The following is a 24,717-nucleotide window of genomic DNA, read 5'->3' as shown; positions in this document are numbered from 1 at the left end:
TAATCCAGATACAACACCTCGAGACTACTACAAGAGCTACCCAATGGTAGATTACACCCACCACCAGTCTCCTCCTACTTTCCAGCCAATCAACTTCCACCCAAAGGAAAAATCCTTCCTCCCGCCGCCCGACATCCACGCCCCGCTGGCCATTACCATCAACGCCTCCCAGATCCCCAAGCCCAAGATATCCAAAACCAACACCCACCCGCTCACGTCGGGCTCGGCCTTCAAAGTCTGGGACCCCAGTAAGAGTCACATCCAGCGTCCGGCCGCATCGCACATGGTCCTTCAGGGCCCGCAGCATCACCACACCATCCAGCAGCAGCATCACCAACCGCTGCACCATCAGCCCAACAGCCGACGCCAAGCCTACTCCAACAAAAGGCAATTCAGCATCGAGACGCTGCCCGAGCTCTTCTCGCAGCCGCTGGGCTACGGTCACTCGCCCCATATGCACCCCAAGCACAAGGGACTGCCTACCAACAGCAAAACAGAGGTCACTGTTTGAACACCTCGAACAAAAACATACACTTTAAAAGATGTACTCGATATCTTTTATATCCACGGCCTAAATGTAGGAGGGGCAGGCAAATATCGTGTATGATAAGCTTTTTTTTTTTTTTTTTTACAGCCTTTTGCTTATCATTGTTGATAATAATAACAACATGGGCGTGCTTGGTAAGATCACAGGATCAGAACAGCAGACAAGCCGAGAAGGTGGCGGCCGTGATGTAAATAATTGATCGGCTTCTCAGTGTGTTGGCATAGCGCTCAACTCGGCTCCCTCCCACCCGTTCCCACCGTAGCGACTCGGCATTGCTCTGTGGCAAGAAATCCCACATGAAGGCCCCATTTACCCTGCATGCACCAGCTCAATCTTCCCATTTTTGTCCTGTAAGAGTCTGCTAGGGCAGTGTTTTGCCCGCGAGACTGTAGCTTCCCATCATCAGAGACAATGCCATCAAGTTGTCAGTTCCCACCACCCTCCTGCCCTAGGGGGGGTGAGAGATCAGCCCAGCAATTCATACCACAGAGGAGGGTGAGGGTTATTTGCCTTATTCCAGGGGCAAATAAGAGGATGAGAGGGACGTGAACCACAACAGTGGCACAGAGCTTGTCAAAAATTACAGAAGGTTCCCAGGAGCATCAGAGACCAAAGTCGCCTCCACCCGCAAAGCAGGCACAAATACATAATGTTCTTCTCTCATCGCACAACAGCCTCGGAAACTGCGCGCATGAATAAGAAAGCTCTGCCGCAGCGGATGCTAATTCCATTCGACCTCCCTTGTGTTCCCATGAATGCTAATCATACTTCAGAATGATTCCACAATGGCTGAAAAGCGCACAAGATCTAACACTTTTCAAGGCATTTGCGCTTTGTCATCAGAAGAGTTGAATACGGTAATGTGTTGACGCCAGCATGATGATTTTAGTGCTTGTTGAAAAATCTGCATGCTTGAATCGAAAAACCCTTTATAATCGGCTTCGATTGGTGCAACTTTAATTGCATGTGAAATAGAAAACTGTTCAAACGATTTACTGTAATTGCTAATATAGACCTTTAATCATGTCCACTGACTAACAGGATAGTTTGGCCCCCAAAAAATAATGGTTGCAGGAGTGCTGACTGGACAAAATTAATATCTATAAGTATTGGGCAATTATTGATTTGCAATATAACAAAACGCTTGATAAAATGGTGTTTAAATATTTTTATTTTTAATGGTGCCCTTTTCCGGTGGTTGGATGAAAAAGTCCAACACTAGAAAACACTAACAATATGCAGTTGATAAAAAAAAAAAAAATTAAAAAAAGAAAAATGCTTTTATATGAAGCCCAAAGCTGATAAATAATAACAAACACACCCATCATATCATGCGGGTTGTGGTTTCATTCCCCTTTGAGGGAATTCAAAGCGGAGGGTAAAAACGTGCAATTGAATTTCGCAATATAATCAATTATGATGAATGTGGAGCAACCCTCAACGCATAACCTTCAATTTATCACCTACCCTGAGGTGCTGTACAGTTTAAATAACATCATGAATATAAACCATGCACATCTTTCAAGAGCCACCTAATTGTGTTGGGGGGGCAATAGACACGTCTGGAGAGGCCTCTTCATCAACGCTAATGTTAAAATCATGAGTGCGTCGCTGCATCCATGTCAGAGTCCACTGATGCATACTTTCCTAGTATGGGTGTTCCTAAATGCAGCAGAGTACTTTCATGCAGTACAACTACTTTGACCAAAGTTGTCCTAAGCCTCCTTGCTCCACAGTCCCACTGAACTGACTTAATAATTGAATACACCTTCATTTATTTTCATCAGGACAGCAGCTATGCCGCAGAGCATCTTGTATGCCCGGCACATGCTGGTAGATCACATACCTGGAATTGAATCGAAGAGGATTCATTTAGCAGGGCCACACACAATTTAGGACCTGTTCTCACTGCGCTGCCTTGCAGCCTTCTAGAGCAGTGATCCCAAACCACCGGGCTTGCGGCCCTGTACAAGTCCGCGGGCCATTTTGGACAGATGGGGGGGGGGGGAATAAATAAAAAATAATAAATAAATAAATTGCAGTACTTCCTACTACTTTATTTATCATTTGAGGCTGAAAAATATTTTATTTGAAAAAGTGAAGGGCTTTTCACCGATGCATTGGACTCTTGACACATGTCATACGAACCGTCTTGGTTGCGTTATGCTAATATTAAACCCACAAGCTAGCATAATGAGTAAAAAAAACAGACTACTTACAAAGCCTGCTCTGCACAATATGCGATGAGCAACCCCCCCCCCCCGATGCCAGTCCGCAAAAGTTATTCACCTGTACGAACCGGTCGCAGCAGAAAGAAGGTTGGGACCACTGTTCTGGAGGATCATTTCAACCCTCAAGCAGAAATCATCTGCACCTAGCTAATCTCCCTCCAGTGTATGTTTCTCATAAGAATTAAGAGACGCTAATCATTGCAATTAAATGAAAACAAACGTATTGTTCTGTATTTCTTGGAAAAGCTTTCAGTTTAGAAACACGTGTGTAATATGACCACAAAGTTACCCAGCAAGTATTCTCCACTTTAATAATACAGTGTATGCATACATGCAGTCAAAGTTGCAGCAGCAGTCTGCTTCGGATAATTTGGTCATCTCATTGAAAAATATGACCTGATTTAATAGAATGATCAAATATGGCATTTTTGCAGGAAAATACAGAATTTTCTGCATATCATGGCCATCATGTGGCATTTTAGTCTCTAGTAGTACTCCATGTGGTCCTCCCAAAAAAAGAAAAGAAAAAAAAAACATTTCTTCAGTTGTTATGAAGGTAGTACCATTTTTCTTAGACATTCAAAAACAAAGTGAATCACTTCATTTGAACTGAACAAATCGGAACAAAGACGCTTCGCTAGCGCACATCCTTTGCTGCCCAAGTCAGCCACATTCTCCAATTTGCATCTCAGTATTAAGGAGCCACGAACGTACACAAGTGAGGGGGGGTAAACGGAAGCGGCATAGTTAAACTTTAATGCGAGAGAATAAATTAGCAATATAATGCGCCGCTTGCGCAGCGGCGATGACTTCGCCACTGTACCACTGCAAGATGTGAAAAACCTGTTAGGCGAGCTGTTGGAGTGGCGCTCGGTGCTGCTGGCATGTTTTTGTAATCAGGGATCAGCTGAGAATGGGGATCATGAATACAAAAGCATCAATGGGATGTGCATCAAACACATTTGCGCTTATGCTCTTGCCAGCGACGCGCACTACGTAATGCACCATGCTGCAGGTTCCTTTGTCACGGCCTCCCATTCTCACTGACTTTTATTCCCGCAAGGCGCCACACTTTTAGTGGGTCACTTCATAGGGAAATATTCTGCGGGGGTCTGTCCTTGAACCGCTCGGAATGCATTAGAGGTTTAGACCAAACACGCATTGACAGCGAGTAAACAAGCAATATGTGTCAGGGAAGCGAGAAGTGCCCGACTGTCCTTACGCTGATGGAGTCGCAAGAGTTTAGTTGGTTAATCAGCAACTGCAAGGAGACAAACAAGAGAAAAGGGGTTGACATGGGGGATTTTCCGTCCATTTTTGACACGATGTCCCGGTTTTCGCGACGCAAACTGCCCCCAATGACACGGTCTGGGGTTGTAGCTGCACATTTGGAACATTTCTGTCCAGCAGCGCTGACCTCGGAAGTAAAGCGTGAAACGTGGAATCAGCACCTCCCAGTCTGTTTACTGCGCAGGATTTGAACGCAACAAAGATCTAGGAGACATTTTCTAGAGTGAGACGGCTTCTCTTCCATTTTAAGGAGACGCTGTGAAGTAAGACGTTCTTTTGGAGGAACTCACCACCAGAGACGTGACGTACTGGTGAACATGAGAACCCAACCTGGATCCCTGAAGCATGTTTTTTTTTTCTTCTGCAAATGTTGGAATGACTGCTATAAAGGCCTGTGACGGACAAGACAATGTAAATACTTGCACGAGAGAGGTGCAATGCTCATGATATCTTGTCCACAACATTGTGGGGCAAAAACAGGCCCAAAAGCCTTGACTGGGTGAAACGAGAGTACGCCTAACTGATGCTTTGACATCCAGAATTGTGTGAATGCCGGGACATTTTTGGATCATCAGCTTGGAGTGTCTTTTCTCCCAATAACTGACAAACCATGGCTATGCTGACTCCGGTCGGCGCCGATTGACGGTTTGTAAATCTCTCTAAAAGAAACATGCAAGTATTCTACTCCAGGTTTTCATGAATGCGACCTGGTAGACATACTTGGGCTCCATGATTCCTAGCAATATATAGATTACGGTGTATGGTTCAATTGTTTGCTTTTTTGATTTATGTCTGTTTTTGTTGGTTGGTTTTGTATTGTGCTTTTTTAAGAATTGAAACAACAACAAAAAATATATACATCTATATATATATATATATAAATGTTCATCTGACCAATGAAAGTTAGAAGTGCTTCCAGATTTTAGACTCATGGCTGCACGGTCTTCACCCCCACCCCCCCAACCCGGCTCGCATTCCCTTCTTACCAGAGGATGTCATACGTTTGAAGCTTGTGATCTTTTGACATTGTGCGGTCCACACGCCCTCATGTAATTAATGTGAGAACATATTGCATTGTATCAAAGTGCTTTGCCAACACATTAGTTGAAAGGTGGGGAGGAGGATTCAGATTTATATTTGCAAAAAAAAAAAAAAAAAAAAAAAAAATATGAACAGCAACATGAAATCGTGCATTATTTCATGCTAAATTGTACCAGGCAGCAGTAGGTTGCCTTTGATTGCTATGTACTAACTGTGTATATACAGTCTGTATGCTGTACCACTTGTCTGCTGTGAAATGTGTTGAGTACTCAGCTTACAGTATATAAGGGCTTTTTATAGATAATAAAGCAGACTGGGTAATCTGATGTCACATACTGAAACCCAAATTTCTTTGGAGTTTTTTTTTTTAAAGGGATGAAGGGATATAAATGAATTTTCATGCATACAAAAAAAAATACTAATACAATTAAAATGGCGTCAGCCTATGTGTCCGGTTTGAATAAATCTTTGTGAAATACAGCCGTCATCTTGTTTTGCTCTTTATTTTATTGTGCTTTCTTCCAATTGATTGTTTACCGTTTAAGATAAAGATGTCCTTTATTAGTCCCACAATGGGGAAATTTGAGGTGTTACAGCAGCAAAGATATAGATCACACAGAGTCGGCGGCGTAATGTAGCCGTTAATGTATAACATTAGCAGCAGACATTCAGAAAAAGCATGCAAATATACACAGTATAAACGTATCTAAGTGTAAGGAAACAATGCCTGTCCATTATACAGAGGGGGAAACGCTGCAATGATAAAAGTAGTGTAATAGTGAACGTCCTGCAATGGTTACCTCCCTCTGGCATGGTGCTAACCATGTTATTAGAGACATGTCATACACATATGATGCAAACAGAAGGTTACCATGTATGGATGTAATTATTATATCATTTTATTTTCGTCCTTCCAGCTCTTTGTCAAGCCACAGTTAATTTGCAAGGTAACGTCATCATGACAGCTGGTGGGCGCTGACATTATTTTACATCCGGACCAGTGACGTATTGCACATTAAGAGAAAAGGTGATGCAATTTAGGGATAAAGGTTCTGAAATAAGACACGGAAGCATCACACTTCCGTATGTTTGTTTTGCATCCTTGGTGCTCTCTCTCTCTGTGTAATGTGTAGCCTTAGGTTTTGAGCTTCAAAAGAGGCATGTTGCCTCCTGATTTGTTCTGACATCATGTGGGATTCAACCGGATGCGTTTCCTGTGGCTTATGAGCTGGCACTGTGTTTTCTAGTGCTTCTGTGTGTTGGGTCATCAACATGGAGAACACAATAAAATGTGCAGAGACAATCGCCCCCCCCCCCCCCCCCCACAGAGCATGATTACAAAACGAGGCAAATGCTAATTTCCTGTTGTTGTTTTTTTCCTCAATTTTTATCGCATCAATACTAATTACAAAAACTCTGGCATCCGCAATGTGTTGCAAAGGTGTATAATTTGGTAGTGATTCAAATAATTGGATTTGGAAGCGGTCTGTGAGTTTCTGTTTATGATCATGGTTGTCGCCTGCGTTGGTGTATCCCGTGCACTTCATCATGCCGAGACCCATTTCTATTCTGTGACCTTATTTTGATACATGAAGCTACCACAATAAAGATTCCACATTTGGAAAGATATTACAGCGATAAGACATTATCAAGCCTGTGTTAGCCTTCCTCTTTAGTTTGACAGATATTAGAACCACAAATTTTAGAACCACAAATTTTGGTAGTAAAATAGATGCCTGTGGAAAGCTGAAAAAAAAGCAGGCATTTGCAAAGTATAAACACAATGATTAGCGGAATGAGCATGGCAAGTACACATAAAGCACATCTACATTCAATCGAGGACTACAACATATACAGTCGAACGCGAGTTAATACAAGAGTGTTTTTTACCTAGATATTGCACAGTTTGCCCCTCTCCCGTGGCTAAATAAGGAATGAAAATATTAGAAATCCTTAACAGCATAGTTTATGAAAACTATTTGTAGGGAATTGTACGATCTTTCTGCTTTTGTGCACCATTTGAGCAGGAAGCAGGGGTGAACATATTGGGTAAAAATGGGCAACAGTCCAAGAAGTGATGAATTATTGTTTCATTGTAATTTCACCACCTCTAAATTTAATCTTTCATGATTGACTCAAGTGTGAAAGAAAATGGATGGATGCTCTGATGCATCTTGCATAATTTGTGTTAATGTGCATGTGCAGTCGACACCAAAGCTAGGTTGGCGTGCTATGCAGCTGTCTTTAGTTCATACACATTTTTCAAGGACTTGGACGGGTGCTCAAAGCCAAATGCAGCAAAGCATACAGTTTGGAGAAACATTTCTTTGTTTATGATGACCAATGCGAATAACCTGAAGGCTGGTACTCTTATTCAGGTCATACGATTCTACAATATTACATATTCAGCTTTCCTCCAAGTTACACTAATGCAGCATATCAGCTAAGAAATTCCTCTCAGCAAAAGTGTAGATGAAAAAAAATCCATTAATAGCCTTCCTGCATGTATTAATTAATTATTCAAAACACCATATGATGCTCTGTAGGAATTTGACAGCATATGACTGATATGTGATGTGCAAAAGAAAGTTGTAGCTTGTGAGCACGCGACGCGTCGCCCTGCAGAATTCATAAGGGGCGCTGCAGTGTGTGTGCAGAACAAGATCAAAAATTGAAAATGGCTAAAACAAAAATTTTACACACCTTATCAGTATGAATAGAAATAGATGGTGCCTAAAAATAGCAAGTAAAAACATTTGTTTTATATAACAATTCTGATTCATTGAATGTTCGTCAGACTTGTGGCTGTCATATCTAACTCTTATGTTCAGGGTTTGAATCTCAACTCTGATGTGGAGTTTAATGTCCTCGCCAAGATTACTTTGGGGTGAATGTGAATAGTTTATTTTTGCTTATACAGCATGTGCTGCACAGTTAGCTAGCAATCAGTGCAAGGCCTCCCACCAAAAGTCAGCGAGAATAAACTCCAGTTCACCCGCAAGCCTAATGGGGACAAGCACTACCGAAAATTGAGGAATATTTCGACTCTATTGTCACCAACGCAGCGATGACAGAAGACACCTAATTCCCATTCCGTGCTGACCTAAAAGTAGATAAACAACCACATTCTTGCCAAGTAGGCCAGTGTGTCCCGCCAAAAAAAATATTCCTCACAATATAACAAAAGAGGCAAAATGGCATTTCACCAGCTCACCTTTATGCACCCTTCCAAAGAATGGATTTTAACTGGCACCTGACAGAGCCAGATAAGACAGGAGCTGCCATACAAAGCCAATGACTACAGACAGAAGAGGAAAAAAAAAATAACACACAAAGTAAGGAGGGGGAAAATGAGGAGGGGATGGGAGAGAGAGGAGGAAGGTAAGGGGGTGTACCAATCCTCTGAAGAAACATTGTCAAAAGGAGAATTGATGGCATGAATGAGAGTGTCCCAGATAATACAGAAAGAATAAAGGCAAGACAAAAGACGCGTGAGAAAAGGGAGATGACATTTCCAGCTGCACAGGGACGCAAGAAGGAAGATGAGAGACGTGCACAACGAACAGAAGGCGACATAAAGCACTAAAAGCCAAAGAGGCAGGAAGAAGCAAAGGGCATATGCAAGTGTTGCCGCAATCTGAGTGAGACAAAAGCAGCGTGAAGGTTAGTCCAGCTTGGTCGTGTTGTTGATGGAGAGTTGACAGCATGAAGCGAACATGGATGGACACTGCCCAGTGAACTGTTCAATGTCAAGCAAGCACCAATTAGCTGCCCACACTTCTTGCGGATCTGCATGCCGACAAACCAGTTGAAATTTGAACAGTGTTCAAGAAATAAACAAGGCTACAAAACAATTGTTCAGTACAATATGGCAACAATTCAACAGCAAGAATTGTCATTTTCAAAAACTATTGGACTTTTCCATTTTTATATCTTTTAGCAGCTTTTTGGGGGGCACTTGAATTACAAGCTGTAGTCTTTGGGGGAAAAAAAGACAAAGTATGACCCCATCTGTATTTTTTTCGGGTCTACCAACATTTTACGTTATCAAGAGTCCATTTGTTGCATTAATTTAGTCAGATGTTTTTTCCCTAAAATTGGTCGACGAAAATTATTCATTTCTATTTATTTATCTAACATTTATTCATATGTCTCATCATGTAGCAAATCAGTAATTAACAGAAATAAATATGAGTAAATTATTTTTGTGTTTTTTCATGTTTAAGTATTCATATAAAACTATATACTTAGTGAAAAGTTTTTATTATTTTAATTAAAATATAAATTGATTTCAGAAATTTTATATGCACAACATTCACTTTGTTTTTCAACCTCGTCAAGTTTGCACTTTTGGGAAAAGTGGAGGACTCAACCACTTGAGACTAAATATTTACTTAACAGGAGAAGTCCCACAAAAAAAAACACACACACACACAAACAAACAGGGAATAATCTGACAACGCCAGGACACATGACCAAACGGGATACATGACCCCAAACACATGGAAAGAAAAGTAACTTGACAAGATACGAGTGGGTGGAGGTAGCTGATTGGTTGAAACAAGAAACAGGGCTGAGGAGAACAGATGGATACAAAAATGAACAAGGGACGCAGAAAAACTAGACTGAATATGAAACTAATATAATCTAAATAAAGTTTGCCCGCCGCAGGTCAATGTTTACTTGAAGTTAAAATGCATATGACCATGTCTTTTTTTTTGTGAATGAATGCATGTATAATTTGTTTTTATCAAAGTGACTTTAAAGTAAAGAACTGTAGAGTGGGCCTTGGAGCAACAAAAAGCAATTATTCCTGTTTTAATAATAACAGTTACTAGCTCATAAAAGAAGTTCTGAGGCACTTGGATGGGGGCAGGGAATTTAAATCACCGCCACGACTGTGCGGCATTGAGCACAAGGGGGGGGTCGGTCAACTTGTGTGCATATGAAAGGAGACGTAACTAACTGCTTCCTTTTACAGTATTTGCACGCATAATCAAGCCCTCCTGTTTTATTCCCACGTGCAATCATACACTTTTTTGTCTTTATGAAACCAAAAGGCGTCAACACACATGCAAATGCAAAACTGTTGCAGACAGTTGCGAGGCGGTACCTCCCAAAGATGTCAGGAGTGGCTGAAGTGACAATGATGGGAAAGGGTCATCAAGATGTGACTTTGTGTGAGAAGTGGTAGCACTGCGGTTGAAAAGGTTGGACAGTAAGCGAGATGAAAGGAGGAAAGGGTGAGAAGATGATGAGGAGAGAGCTTATCGTATTTTTTGAAGGATGGCTCCTGTCAATCTGCACCATTCGCCGCTTCGTAAACTCAATTAAAGTGCAGTTCTCCAGAGGAGGAACACGGGCCAATCTATATAAAGATCCCTCCGCATGAGTCCCCTCTTAAGGCAAAAAAATATATATAAAATAAAAATCACTCTCCCATTTTCTCATCAACAGCTTGAACCTCCCCAATTTTTCAGATGGAACATCATGTATTAAAATGACCTCATGAATGAATCTGAGCCGAGTTCTGCACTGTGTGGTATAAAGCGGCAGTCGTCAATTGGGTTTTTTTTTAGCATCATGGAGCTGTGCCATGTAACAATTATTTGTTGAATAATAACAAACTATAAAAAATAAATAAAAATTCAAATATAACTCCCCCTCTGCCCCGGTTTGGGAATAAGGTGATGGTGACCAGCCATGAAGATTACGGCCAGGGACCTGCTCCACCGTCATTGTCTTCCTGCGGCGCTTCATCTGATTTACTTATTTGCAGACTTCTGCATTTAGTTGAATTCCTTGTTGGCCCGTTTACTACTTCTGTTCCCTTTTCTACCTCCAGTTTGCCAGCTTTGGAATTAGGCGACGGTGACTCATTTGGAAGTAGCTGTTTTGATTCTACAGCGACTGACCAGTACAAGATCGAAGGCTGACCACATCCTCAGAGGTGCTGCTGTGAAGATTACGGCTCTGATCAACTGGGCGAGGAGCCACTCCACTGAAGTCATCTTCCTGCAGCGCTCCAGTGGATTGACTCTCACATTATTTCAACTAACATTGTATAGCATCATTTTGTGTGTCAAATGTTGCCCACTTGGCATCCATTGCAGCCTGATCTTCCTGGAAGTCAGATCCCCGCCATCTGTGGACCCTTCTCGAGGTTTCTCACTTTTCCCCAAATGGGGATTGGAGTTCTTCCTTGCCCTCCTAGGGATTAAGATCAGAGGATGTCGATAGGGGGTATGTGAAGCCCTTTGAGACTGTCTGTGATTAAGGGCGATACCAATGAATTAACTTGACTAGTTCGCTTATTGAAGTTGAGATAGACAGATATGGTTTATTTTCAGGGCAATACAGATGTAGATTATCAGTAGTCAAGGAGGCCACTAATCGATATTAGGAGATCATTTTCAGCCAAATGGAAAATATTGGTGGCAAAATCTAAAAAAATAATAATTACAATTATAATAATAAAGTCTTAAATATTGAAACATCTTTTTAACTTGGCATAATGGTATTATTTTCAAAAATTATTGCTTTATAATTTTTTTTTAAAAAGTTCAGGGAGCTCCCTGGTTGATCAGCATGTCTTAAAAATAAATATTAAATATTAAATATAAAATATCTTTATTTTGATTTCAAACAAAACGCAAAAGGTCCAGAACACTCCGGGGTCAGTACAATCTCTTAGAAAGTTGAAATTGAAAAATTGAAATTTTAAATAAATAGTTCATTGAAGGTAAGAGTTTTAAAATGGATTCATTAGCGGCCAACAGATTTAAACCAAAAAAAAATCAAAACGCCGAATACCTCTGTCGATAATCGGTCTATCCCTACAATGTACTTTGGTATTTATCTTCTCATTACACTTTTATGTTAAATTAATATCTAAAACCGAAAAAGTCCGGTTAATCCGTTTCAAAGGTGTAAATGACCTTGATGGGATTATTTGGTGCGTTCATGTTTAAACTCTAGTCATCTTGTCCTTTTTTTTTTTTTTTTTTTTTTTTTTTAATGCATAAGAAAAATGTTTATTAATGCATAGGGCGGAAATTAAATCTCTCACTGCAGAACAACAAAAATGTCAAAGACAAAAAAAACAAGATACAAGCAGTCCTGATTACTTCATAAAAGGACGACAAGGCGATCAATAGACGCGTTTTAAAGGGGAACGATCAGCAGTGGAGCGCTGGACAGCAGACAGCACATAAAGCTGATGGATAGGTACAGCCAAGACGTACCGCACAAAATTAATTAAACTTGCAGAAATCCATGATTATTGGACACGTCTATAATTAGTGTGTTTATGCGTGTGCGCTTTTAAATGAACTCTTTGGAAGCAACGTCAGTATATTATCTCGTAAATCAGTCAGTCTGCAGGTACCAGGCCTCTCATTCTGTTCTGTTGGGCGGTCACCCGGACTGACCTCAAATCCAACACCATCAATCAGATGGGAGTGTTTTCCACTATACACACTGCGTTAGCGTTTAGCTGACCATGCATACCTCGGACTACTACTAGTAGTTTATTGGATGACCTCGAGTCCAGAACAACCACACTAAGGACAGTTATCTTACTTTTAAGTTAAAATCATTTGCATTTCATTTTTTTTTTTTAAATGTTAGGTACGGTAATTTTTTTTTAAGTAAAATGTGGGACATTTGAATTTAAGAATCACTCGACCACAGTATCTGACAGCTGCAGAATCAGCAAATGTTCCAGTCAATTAGCGCCATTTATTTGTTTTCATCCTGCTGATTGGAGCCGCCTGAATAATCCTTCATACTTAAATGTAATCATTCTAATGAAGCTGCACTGAAGATGAACATAAATCGACTAAGAACTTACAGACATAAATAATCGACGAGATATTATACTGACTGTTGTTTAGATTCCATTTGCACCTTCCTTGCCTGTGTGTCAATGAAATATTTTTTTTCACAGATGAAAGTGAAAGAAAGCCAGAGAGGATCTTAATCTCCTTAGAGTAGCTATCAAAGACCTATGCAATATGCAGTTCGCAAATGCATGCAATAAATGCAATAGGCCGTAGTACACACTCCGGGACTGTTACACCATTGTGGTACTTGTGCACGCATCGGTATAACCCGTGCAGTGTGCAAAAGAGGATATTAAGTTGCATGAATGTTACTGTGAATGATCATGGGGTGCAAGTTAATTAAACTGGTTACGCTATTCTTTTTGTTCCATTTTAGGGTTTATGCTTTTTTGCATTTTAAGCAAAATTCTTCTTCAGAACCACCAACAATATTTCATGCAGGCAGGGTGTAAACAAACACTACCTTGAGTCAGTGCCATCCAGTGGGGAAAGGGGGATAAGACAAAATGGAATGGTTCTGCTGCTATAGAGGAATTTAAAGCTTCCAGGCGTGTTCTAAATTTAGTGCATCGCAGTCTGAATCAAAACAGCCTCTATACCAGCGAGGCTGAAGCTGCCTTAATGTGGCGCCTATGAGCTCCATTAAAAACAGGTCATGCAAGAATCTTTTGTCGCAGTAATCAACATGCCATGTAATTGCGATGTTGTTTTGGCCACTTAGGACGATAGAAGATGTGGCAATTTTCCACAGTCTTATGCAATTTCCTGCAACCTCACCTCAATGTTTCCTTTTCACCTCTCCGGACCTCCACCTGCTTTGCTCAGTGCTTACAGGGCCTTGGGCAACACGCAGCACAACAGTTCTGCTACTACAGTGCACACTAATGAGGGGTAACGTTGGCATGCAGAGCCAATTCACAAACTATCTATAGGTAGAGACAAGTTGTGATTTAGAAGTGCCCTGGGCGATTTTGTATGAAATCAAATGGCAGGGCACCAATTATTACTTATTTTTTTGTTTGGTTGTTCGTTTTTTTTTTTTATCTGTGGCCTCGCTTACATTCCAATGTTCATTTTAAATATGCAATTTCTGTTCCTAATGCAGAACAGTGGCTCTGTTTTTAATATACAGACATTCCGAATTGCTTTCATACTACCAGTTGGATCTCCGGAGTGGATTTACGCACCCAAGTAAATCTTTTGGCTAGTTCTGAAAACGTCTCTCTAAGCAGTTCAGCTGATTTGCATAAAACCACCCTCACACCGAGTTTCTCCGCCCATGAGAAACTGGCAGCAATGCTGGCTGGTATGTGTGAGTGGTGGGGACATTAGTAGAAAAAAATAAGATCGCTAATTAAAGTGACAAAGTCATTCTGATGCTAACACTGAGTAGACGTCACTTATGCACAATGCCTAAGCTCCGCCCCCAGTCGTCATGAGAATGAAATCCATTCAATGCATTCACAAATCCTTTATGTATTTTTACCAAAGAATGGCAGAAAATGTCCCCATTAAAGCAAAATCACCACTGAAATATTCACACGTTGAAATAATTTAAAAATAAATATGCAAGTCATATTGAAAACATGTTTAGTTTGTGGAGCTGATTATACCAAACACATCTTAAGGAGCTTGCATGCTGATCTTAAAGTGATTAGGCTGCTTAAAGTAGCAGTGCGGGTTTCCACAGCGACAAACACAAATATCGTCTCTTACATGCACAAGGCAGGCAGATGCACACATGCACTCTCACCAGCAGCGTCCAGATGGGCCGAGCCAAGGGCACTCTAGCAAATAAGAGTGAATGCCGAGTGATGCGGCAGAAGGACTCGAGGACAGTTCACATTTCTTCCTGTATTTATGCATCTATGTATTTAATATGCAAGGTCATGGCAGTGGCTTGACAGAGATAAGGAGCGCACAGCAGCTGTTGACATAAGCGAGTCCAAATGGGTGACCCGGCCAGGTGGTTGGCTGTCCCCAGCAGGTTGGCGGGGATGCTTAGACAGGAGCCGGAGTCAGCGAAGAAGTCGTAACCAAAATGAAATGAAGCACGACTTTGACTTTGCCTCTCAAACTTAGAAACGACACAGTCGCAGGACGCAGCTCGTTGAACACGTTGTGACAATCACTTAAGCACTAAGAGAGGTCAGCGTTAGGGGCAACATGTCACATTTGACTGTGATGTGAAAAATACAAAAGTGCAACGGGAAAAAAAAAAAATTGAATGAATGAGTGCTGAATGCAGTCTTCAGAAGAAATATTACAAGGCAGCTTCGTGCCATTACGACTTAAGAAGCAAAATGGAGGATGACAAATGATCGAGGTGGAAAAGTCTGGGTTGAGAAGGCGAAAGAGAGAAATGAAGCGACAAATCCTGGGAAGCCCGGCAACAGTGCAGTCAAGCAAAAGGTCTCTGGGTAATTTGGAGCAAATCGGGCAGGAGGGATGAGAGGGATCCAAGTACGGTTATGAGACTGAGGGAAGCAGGTCCAAATGAAAGAAAAGCCACGGGAGGGCATTGTGAAGGTAAGCATGCTCGAGGAAATGAACACATGACCAACTGAAATGAGGTAACAGACCATCAGTGGGGAAAAATTGGAGAAAAAAAAAAAGTGTGATAAATAAAAATGGAGGCGGCAGACAATGGGAGCAGAGATGCATATTGTGTTTTGCTAAAATATGCTGCTGCAACCATTTGACTCATTTCAAGTGACACTCAAAGCAGATATGTCTGAGCAAGCATGACTGGACAAGAATAATCAGTCGTTGACACAGAGCTTCATTATTTGCACTGACACAGACCAAAATGTGTATTTATATTTGGAGCCTTTTTTGTTATTTGTATGCAACAAACTGTGAACATTGAACTAAGACACAATGTGTTCCCGTGAGCCGCATGTGGCGCATTTAAATTAATGCACAAAGTGCCAGGGTAACCTTCAAAAACGGTACATGAAACCCTTAATTATGCATATCAAACGCTAATTGAAGCATCAAGTCCTTTGCGGTGGAGTTCACTGCAAGGCTGTCGCTGGGAGAGCCAATGAAAAGAGAACATCTCACAGCTCACTTTAACGGAACTTTCCATGCGTGAATTGAAATTGATTTCAGCGCCGTGGTTAAAGTATCGCTCATGAATATTGCGGAACCTCCAAAGTGAAGCGCCCTAAAAATGTTACAATACAGTAATCAGAACAGTTTGTCCTTTTTCGTGTTCTTCGCAATCCTACTGGTGGTGTGACAGAAGGAAAAAGTGTCATATGAATGTAGTAACCCAAATTACTACTATTACTAAATTACTACAACATAGAACGTCCGCTCGCTCTATACAATATATGTGCGCAATACAATTAATAACATGTGAATTACCTTCATTTCTTTTATAAACATTCATTTTTCTTCATATTACTTCATTTCTGGTCGCCGTGATGTGGATGTTTTAAGCCTTGAGTGGAATTGCACCATCAACTGAAATGATGTGACATTTATGTCTCGAGGGCAGCAAAGGCTCAGTTCAATTCCAACATGAAGGTCGGCGCCTCGACTCATTATAGAACAAAGCATCTATTGTATATTGCAATATTGTATAATATGGTGCTAGGGACTGCTGATGTGTCTCTGAGCAAGCATTTGAATGTTGGACTGCTGTTGGTGTACACAACTATTTTTTTAATATTCTCCCTATGATGGATTTTGCAGTTTACAAATATCAATCTTGAAGGCGGATGATGTCAGATATTTTCGGTGACTACTTTGCTTGTTTTCATTGAAAGAAATTATGAAGCACAACAGAAAAGGCGACTCAGACTCATCCATACCAGCAGTAACCGCATTTCTCTCACATGGAAAAAAAATGTGGAGGATGAAGACAATTCCACACTCGTTTTATATTGCAAACATTTGAAAGACGATCTCGTCCTCCACTTCTGCTTGATTTGCGCATCGTTACGCATTTAAGAAGCACTCTGGAGGCGGCTGGCATGGAACAATATGCAAACAATTACCACCCAATTCCAGTTGATTTACATGTAAATGAGGAACAACTCAACATCAACACACTTGAAAGATGGCAGACTCGACCTACTGTATGCAAACTAATACATGATGTCATTCGAAAAGCATGAAAATGCTTTTGCTGGATTGCTGCTTTTATTTTCCCTTACGATAAGTAATTTTGTCGCATCTAGCATCTACAAAAACAGTAGAAGCATGAACAATGAATTCTCTTTTTTTACATTACAACTTTCACTCATATCTACAGTGCATTTTTAGACAATTGTGTCGAGTCAGCGACTTAAACTTTCCTCATTCATTGCTGCTTTATTTAATGTAAAATCCATTTTCACTTGTTTTTCATATCACCTTGGCGTTCCGGGTTTACTCTGCCTCTTGCCGAAAGACAGCCGTGTTAGGCTTAACCTGCAAGGCGTTGTAGCAAAGTAACTGAGTACAAACGCTGCTCTTAAATAGATTGAGTATTCCATTTATTCTCTACATTTGAAAACATTACTGCTTACTTCGTCAAAAAAAAAAAAGGATTGTTAAATTTTTTTCTACCTCCATTGACAACACAGCGCATGATTTAAAAAAAACAAAAAAACTGTAAAATGTAGTTTTTACTTTTGTACTTATGTCCATTTCAGTCTGTACGTCTTTACTTTTACTGAAGTACAGGAACTGACTGAGTCTGTGCATGTTTACCAAAGTCATGTACCCTTTAGCATTGAATTGAGAAAGCTTTTTATAAACATCATATTGTTACACTGAGCTGATTCATCAGTTTACAAAAAGAGTTCAAGGTCCTTTAGGTCTCTCTGTATACTCTACATTTATTATCTATGCACTCAACATCAGAGGCGAGCAGATCTGAGCCCAGCAAACTACATGTCTAGTGTGCATCTTTTTGCACAACACGGGAAGCCTTTACCTTCAATTATAAAATGAAATTTATAAACAGGCACAGTGGCCTCGTGACCTGTGACCGAATAATTCCTTTTAAATGACAGACCAAAAATACAGCCAAAATACAGCTGGGATTATGAAGCATTTAAAGTATTTTTTAAGAGAAGCACTGCCGCTTTGTGGTTGCTCGGTGAACTGCAGGACTATTTTCAGGCTCCCAAATACAATTCAAATTCAACGTCACAATATTAATTTCATTTTGACCTATAGTAAATTGTTTCAAATTTAGTACAGTATCAATATTTGTATTTTATGGCATAGTCATGTTAGTAATAATGACAGGTGTAAACAGTTATTACTGTAACTGTTATCATGGTGCAGTATAATTCTACAGTCATTGTGAACATGAAACGCAGCGAATAATATCCAACCTCTGCCATGAAAAGTGAAAAATAATTGGCATACCTTTGTTTATAATTGCCCAGAGATGCTTCAAGACGGCAGCAAAGCACTAATATGTCTCATCAAGTGACTTCATCATAGTGCTTTGGGACCATGAAACCGCAAGATGGGAGCAAATTGTTACTTTTGTCTAAAAGAAGCTTCTTATTTCACTTCAAGTTCCTTGGCACCAAAATTATATTGACCCTGTGCTTTGGCCTAAACACAAAAACAGCAAATATGTGACTTTTTCAGCAGAAGTTAGAATGAAAATGACGAGGTGAATGCACAAAGAGCATTAATTGGGGTGAGTCCATTCAAGAAGTGACCAAATCTGAAAGTGCAATGTATGGATTATGGAAGACCAACAAATTCATCGAGATGCACGGCATCACTATTAAAAGCATAAGTGTCAAAACTATTCACGTTCATTACTCAAGTACAAGGGTTGATATGACATAAAAAAGAGTTTAGTCTAAGTTAAAGCATCAACTCGGTTTTTTACTTAAGTAAAAGTTTAAAAGCAATGGTTTTAAAATTACTGGTACTTAAAGTATAAAAGTAATGCGAAAGGGAAAAATATGTATTGAAGCCTAAGTGTCAAAAAATAAATCTTCACAGAATGTTATTTGTGGCCTGATAGCGTAAACACACTTTTCTGATCATCACATTGTGGAATAATAATCAGGTGGATCCACCCAACACCAAAAAGCTTGCCTTAACTATTAGGACAAAATCTTGTGGCGCATCACAGGGGCATATTGTGCACTCCCCTACAAAAAAAAAGTCTTTCGATAAAGGCCAAACTGATTGATTGCATTCTATACAGCATAGGTGTCAAACTCCCGTCCCTGAGGACCGCTTTCCTAATGCTTTCAAGCTCTCCGGGGTGCAACACACCTGATTCAATTGATCAGCAAGCTCTGAAGACGCTTGATAAGTATCCTGCTCATTTGAATCCGGTGTGTTGCAGCATGGAGCGAAAAACATGCCGGAACGCGGCCCTCCAGAACCGGCGTTTGACACCTGTTACACGGTATGCATTAAATATTGAAGTCGAACAATTTCAGCTGCATATCCAGGCATGTCCGTTTTAGGGGATCACGTTTAATATTATTACACGGAAAATAGTTTACAGTGCCATGTGTATTACGGAGAATGGTAGTTACCCAAAGTATTGCAATGGTGCAAAAAGTCCAACTTTAATGACGTGTCACCATACATGCACTAACCTTTTGATTGATGCACATTCTAAACTCGGGATGCGTGAAGGCCACAGATGTAAGATGACAAAACCGGATAAAAAATAATTAGTCTTACAAATACTGAATATGTAAGGTAACCCCAAACAGCAATTACATATCTATAAAATCAGATTTGGCCAACTTCGAAATTCTAATATCACACACAGCCCACCAAAAGGGCTTGCAACAATTAATCACAGCCGCCATCTTACCTTTTTCATATTTGACGGCGAGTTTTCGAAAGCCATGAGCAGCTGGTGGCACTGTAGTAAAGTTTGGAATAACTCGTCCAAGTACGAAAAGGCATGTAGAATGGTTTGCTGCCCTTTCTGGCTCTTCGCTGATGCTGATACGGTTGGCACACATAGTCGGACATTTCGCGGGCAAAACTGTACGACTACAAGAGATTGGCAAAGGCAAACTGTCCTTGATTTGTTGATTTGCGTCAGGTGCGGGCGCAATTCATCGCGTACAAACCTTTAGTGCCGGAATGTTGTTTATACTTCTTATCCAAACACGAACAAAATCACTCGATCTATTCTAGCCCGGTTTATCCGTATTGGTGATTTGAAATATGATAAAACTGGAATGAACACAATCCCAAATTAAATAATAAAGAGCGGCCGCCCTACTTAAGGTAACAAAGATGTTTCGCTTTGTTACTTGACACCTGCGCAGAAACGTTTTCCCAAAATAACGCAAGGATTCTCAAAGTATACACAATGGTTTTATGAACAGGTCATGTAGCAAAAAACAATCACAAACAATGGCAACAATACGCAATAACATGGGTGAAATATATACTAACTATAAATATCTTGTTTAAAAGGATAACATAACAAAAATATTTGTTCGTGAATACATTTCAGTGGTCAGACTGTCAGTTACAAGGGCATTTCACAATAAAATGTTTTTGAAAGGAGTTGTGTGATGAGACAAAAAAACATGTTCTGGTTGCAAAATATTGACGGCTGGTATCAAGGTAAAGTAAGTTTCTTTAAGACCTTCAAGTGGGTTAGTGCTGGTTGACTCAGTCTTGTTTTCCTGTTCTTCATTCATCCATCACTTTGTGACCTTACAGTCGCCTCACAATTTAACATGTCATCATGACATGTTTGTTCTCCACAAATCAAGTTTTCTCTCTGAAATTCTCTGGTGGCACTAGGATTATAGACTGAGACAGTGTTGCTGTTTTCGCACGGTTTCTACAGAGGAATATTAAGAAACCCACAGTTGATGCTGCCCCAGCATCTCCAAAGCGTTTACGCTCCCCTAGTTAATGCATCCAAGAATAAAAGGTGATCAGACATGTCAAGTTCTTCAGCAGAACCGAGGGAAATGAAGGCACAGATTTGGAGTACCACACGCACGCACACTGGTGTATAAAGAAGAGTTTTGATGACATAACTTAAAACTAAATATTGCACCACAAAAGGTTGTTTAGCTTCAGCGTGGGTTGTTTTTACCGGTTCCAAAAGTGCAGTGGCTGTGGATTCAATCATATCCTTAAATTGTAAACGAGAGCAGAACAAATGGCGTAACAGCAGAAGGTCAGAAGGCGGCAAATGCTGGGTTGAATCAAACGTTACAAAAGGATCTGTGATGGAAAAGAAATATTAAGTATTCATATGGGTTGACAACAAAAAACTTAAAGATTTAGAATTTGTGATCCTAAAACAATATATTAAAGATATCTCTGAAATAAACAAGTTCCATTGAAGTCAGCAGCAGGAGTTTCACAACTTTCATAGAATTATGTTGTTTCAATAATGTACTTCGGCTCAAAGTGGAGTAAATTAGCTCGGCGTGGCTCAATCACAGGTAAGAAAACAGAGAATGAGGAGTATGCCAGTTATATGGTTGAGAAGAATTAAATGTTAGGATATATAACAACAGGTGGCCGACTGGTTAGCAGGATGGCCTCACAGTGCAGAGGTCGTGGGATTGATCCCGGCTCCGGCCTTCCTGTGTGGAGTTTGCATGTTCTCCCCGTGCCTACGTGGGTTTCCTCCGGGTACTCCGGTTTCCTCCCAAATTCTAAAAACATGCATGGGAGGTCGATTGAACACTCTGAATTGCCCTAGGTATGAGTGTGAGCACGAACGGTTGTTCGTCTCTGTGTGCCCTTCCATCGGTTGGCAACTAATTCAGTCCCTTGCCTACTGCCCGAAGATAGCTGGGATAGGCTCAAGCACCCCCCGCGACCCTAGTGAGGAGAAGCAGTACAGATAATAGATGGATGGATATATAATTGGGCACATTGGGCAAAATACTACCCAACCGATGAGTCCCATACAAGTACTATAAATACAAGGTGTCCGAAAAGTTCGAGGACTAGAATAAAACCGGGTGGCCAGAAACGGCCAGAAAAGTACAACTCGTGGCTGCGTCAACATGCCAATGGGCCTGCTCACAACAGCCTGAGCATCTGACAGTTCCTGGCTGACAAAAATGTTCCCAAGCTGGAGCAACCTCCCTGCTCACCTGACCTGCCTCGGTGTGATTTTTCTTTTCTTTTGTGACACCTTCGATATTAGAAACACTGTTTGGTATAATGCAGTGCAGTTCCACGCCACCGCAAGCGACATGCACAGACACATTTTGAAATTTGAACCTTTCTGACAATGAAGATTGTTTTAACACAACTCCAGTTTTGAATCTGGCTAGATTGTGCCAGTGTACCAACTATTTTGTTAAGTGCAAAGTTAACTAAATCGATGTTGCTGCCTTCAAATTAAAGGCTTGATATTGTCTTGTTATCCAAAGACGTATGGCACCAGATTTTGATTCCAAAGTGTGGTAATATCTGGCTATGCTAGTTGAAAGAAGAAGTGAAAAGAAAATTTGATGAAAATTGTAATTGTTGACTCGTGGCTGACGGACTTCAATGGAAATGAGCCTGCGAGTGCGTTGCTCCTTCAGTTTAGATGTTTCTCCCTCCGTTGATGACGTTGCCGCCAGGGGGGGCGATGTGGATGGAGTCCAGAATGGGCCGCAATATCTGGCCAAACGGTCTGGAGACGAAAGCAGATTGGATTGGTGCCCTCAACAGAAACCTTGCACAATATGCCTTAAATGAGCTATTAAATTATACTAAAACTTATGTACACTTAAAATAAAGTTGCCAACTCTGTCAATTTATTGTGACAGACAACTCCTATATGAATTTTAAGTTGTATTCATATTGTATGCTTGTTTAAGACTACTGTAAACTCTAGCATACAGTCACAATGCATCCCTTAACTTGCAACGTTACAGAAGCAACAAGTCGCACTTTCTTGTCTGGTTTACAAACAAGTCTCACCGACTGATCAGAAAAATATAAAAAGTTTAGTGTTTTGTTTGTTTGTTTTTGTATTAAAACACTGTTTTAAAATTGAACATTTTTTACCTGCAATAAAAAATGAGAATGAGAACTCTAGTGGATGGGCGGGGTTAAACTTACGTGGCGAGAACTTCGGACGGGAGGTCAGTGATGTAGGAGGGGATGGGCATGCCTGTTAGGAACTGAGCAATCTCGTTGGTGAACGTGTTGCAGTTGTGCTCAAACAGTCGATACCTGTCACCTCTGAACAACAAAAGACAGCGGATGCTTCAGACAACTGCGATTCGTCATTAGCAAAATCTTTTTTTTATAATTCTGTAATGGTTAATACACAAGTTGGTAGAAGTTATTTGAACTTGTGTTTTTGGTGCAAAAAATACAATAAGTATGTGCATGAGAATGTCGCTGTTCTGTTGTCTTTCTGGTATCGACTTTTTATGTGTTTAAGTGTTTTCATTTGAGAATCTACTGCTAATTTATATTACATCATATGTGCTGCGTGAAATGTGCTATATAAATAAAGTTGTATTGTATTGAATGCTCGAGTCTCTATAAACTATATTTTTATATGGCGGGGGATATAAATTCCAAGAATATGTGTTAAAAGACACCTGTAAGTGCTTTCTCCCAATGAAGAGAGATATTCCATGAAGATTTCCTCTGAAACTTCAGTCTCACCGAGTTCTACAACTGTGTCTGGAGGTCCCAGCATTGTTCCGCCCTGGGAAAATGCACATAAAGAATCCTGTTTAACTCACCAACTTATCAGGCCAGATATGAAACAAATGGTTTGCCTGGAAGACAACAAAAATCTAAACGGAGAAATGTAGCATTAATAATGTACACATATTTATTGAATGAAAGATAAGTATTCTTTCTTCACTTGGGTTGAAGAATGTGTTGCCTTTCTACAAGTGTTTCTTTGTTTTCCTCTGAAATTGTAATAGTATATTGCTCATTTTAAATATTTGTAGCCTATCATTTAACTTGTTTATGTATTTGTGCATCTAATAAAATGTGTTTGTCCAGGCTTATTCAAAATTAACACAGAACATGGAATATTGTAATAAGTGTCCACAAATATTTTTTGTAAATCCCTAAACTGCAGTGTCCTGACAGCAATAACAAAATTGGCCTAAAAAATACAGCAAGAAAATATTGTAAATGTAAAACAGTATACATTAAAATGAACTTACAGGTGAACAGCTGGAGATACCTTCTCCTCCAAAAAAGAACTCATCACCATATGCCACTATGGCTGTGTGCCTAAAGAAGAATAACATGCAATGTCCTGTAGTAACATTCTAGAATGGGCTGGACGAATTATGCATGGGTTTCATAATTTCCTAGACCACACAATAAATGTGTTACGAAAAACTTATATAAGCTGCTCAGGGGCCCAGAACCTCACTAGCTGTCATGCAAACTTGAAATGACTAAGCATTTTAAGTAGCCATGCGAATTGAAATAATCTGATTTCATACCAGATGCCATCCAGTTGCTTTCCTGTAAAAAAAAGAAAGAAAAAGGCATGAGAAACTAAAGGTACATATTTAAAACAAGCGGCTGGAAAATATAAGCGAGCATTTTCAATAGGAGTGTGTTTTAGCCCCCCCCAAAAAACAAAATATTTACTGCATAGCAACATGTATCAAATTAGACACATTATTTACACAAAACAATTAGACGTTGGTGACTGCGCTTAAAATAAAACAAAACAAAAAAAACAAAGACAGTGCTAAGTTGAAGCAGGAAACCGATTGTGATGCTAGTGATGAGACCGATGGCAACGTCTCATTCGGTGGGCTTACTCACCCAGCATGATAGGACTGAGGCTGCGTGCCATTCC

At 40.3% G+C, this 24,717-nt stretch overlaps 2 protein-coding genes and 1 long non-coding RNA gene across 7 annotated transcripts in view; 1 reads left to right on the top strand and 2 right to left on the bottom strand.

Annotated features, from left to right (window-relative positions):
• LOC148322972 (protein shisa-8) overlaps positions 1–2,827 on the top strand; it is a 65,288-nt gene extending 62,461 nt beyond the window's left edge. For all 4 annotated transcript variants that reach the window (XM_088317543.1, XM_088317544.1, XM_088317541.1 and 1 more), the window contains one exon: positions 9–2,827. In XM_088317543.1, coding sequence (XP_088173669.1) covers positions 9–511 — 503 coding nt within the window. In that variant the 3' untranslated portion in view covers positions 512–2,827. The remainder of the gene's footprint in view (positions 1–8) is intronic.
• The window catches only part of LOC148322971 (uncharacterized), a 117,871-nt gene extending 97,941 nt beyond the window's left edge, over positions 1–19,930 (bottom strand). For both annotated transcript variants that reach the window (XR_015846686.1, XR_015846687.1), the window contains exon 1: positions 19,756–19,930. This is a non-coding gene — a long non-coding RNA (uncharacterized LOC148322971). The remainder of the gene's footprint in view (positions 1–19,755) is intronic.
• A 327-nt stretch (positions 19,931–20,257) lies between these two features.
• desi1a (desumoylating isopeptidase 1a) overlaps positions 20,258–24,717 on the bottom strand; it is a 4,598-nt gene continuing 138 nt past the window's right edge. The window contains exons 1-6 of the mRNA XM_088317949.1: positions 24,684–24,717; positions 24,353–24,374; positions 24,065–24,134; positions 23,480–23,589; positions 22,989–23,111; positions 20,258–22,557 (exon numbers count right to left, since the gene is read on the bottom strand). The exon at positions 24,684–24,717 is cut by the window's right edge and continues 138 nt beyond it. Of these exons, the coding sequence (XP_088174075.1) occupies positions 22,467–22,557; positions 22,989–23,111; positions 23,480–23,589; positions 24,065–24,134; positions 24,353–24,374; positions 24,684–24,717 (450 nt within the window). The 3' untranslated portion in view covers positions 20,258–22,466. The remainder of the gene's footprint in view (positions 22,558–22,988; positions 23,112–23,479; positions 23,590–24,064; positions 24,135–24,352; positions 24,375–24,683) is intronic.

Source organism: Idiotropiscis lumnitzeri, chromosome 15 (assembly GCF_059441095.1).
Source record: "Idiotropiscis lumnitzeri isolate Australia: NSW breed Sydney's pygmy pipehorse chromosome 15, RoL_Ilum_1.0, whole genome shotgun sequence".
Taxonomy (NCBI): Eukaryota; Metazoa; Chordata; class Actinopteri; order Syngnathiformes; family Syngnathidae; genus Idiotropiscis; species Idiotropiscis lumnitzeri.
Note: the sequence above shows the minus strand (reverse complement) of the source record. Positions and strands in the feature narration are given on the sequence as shown.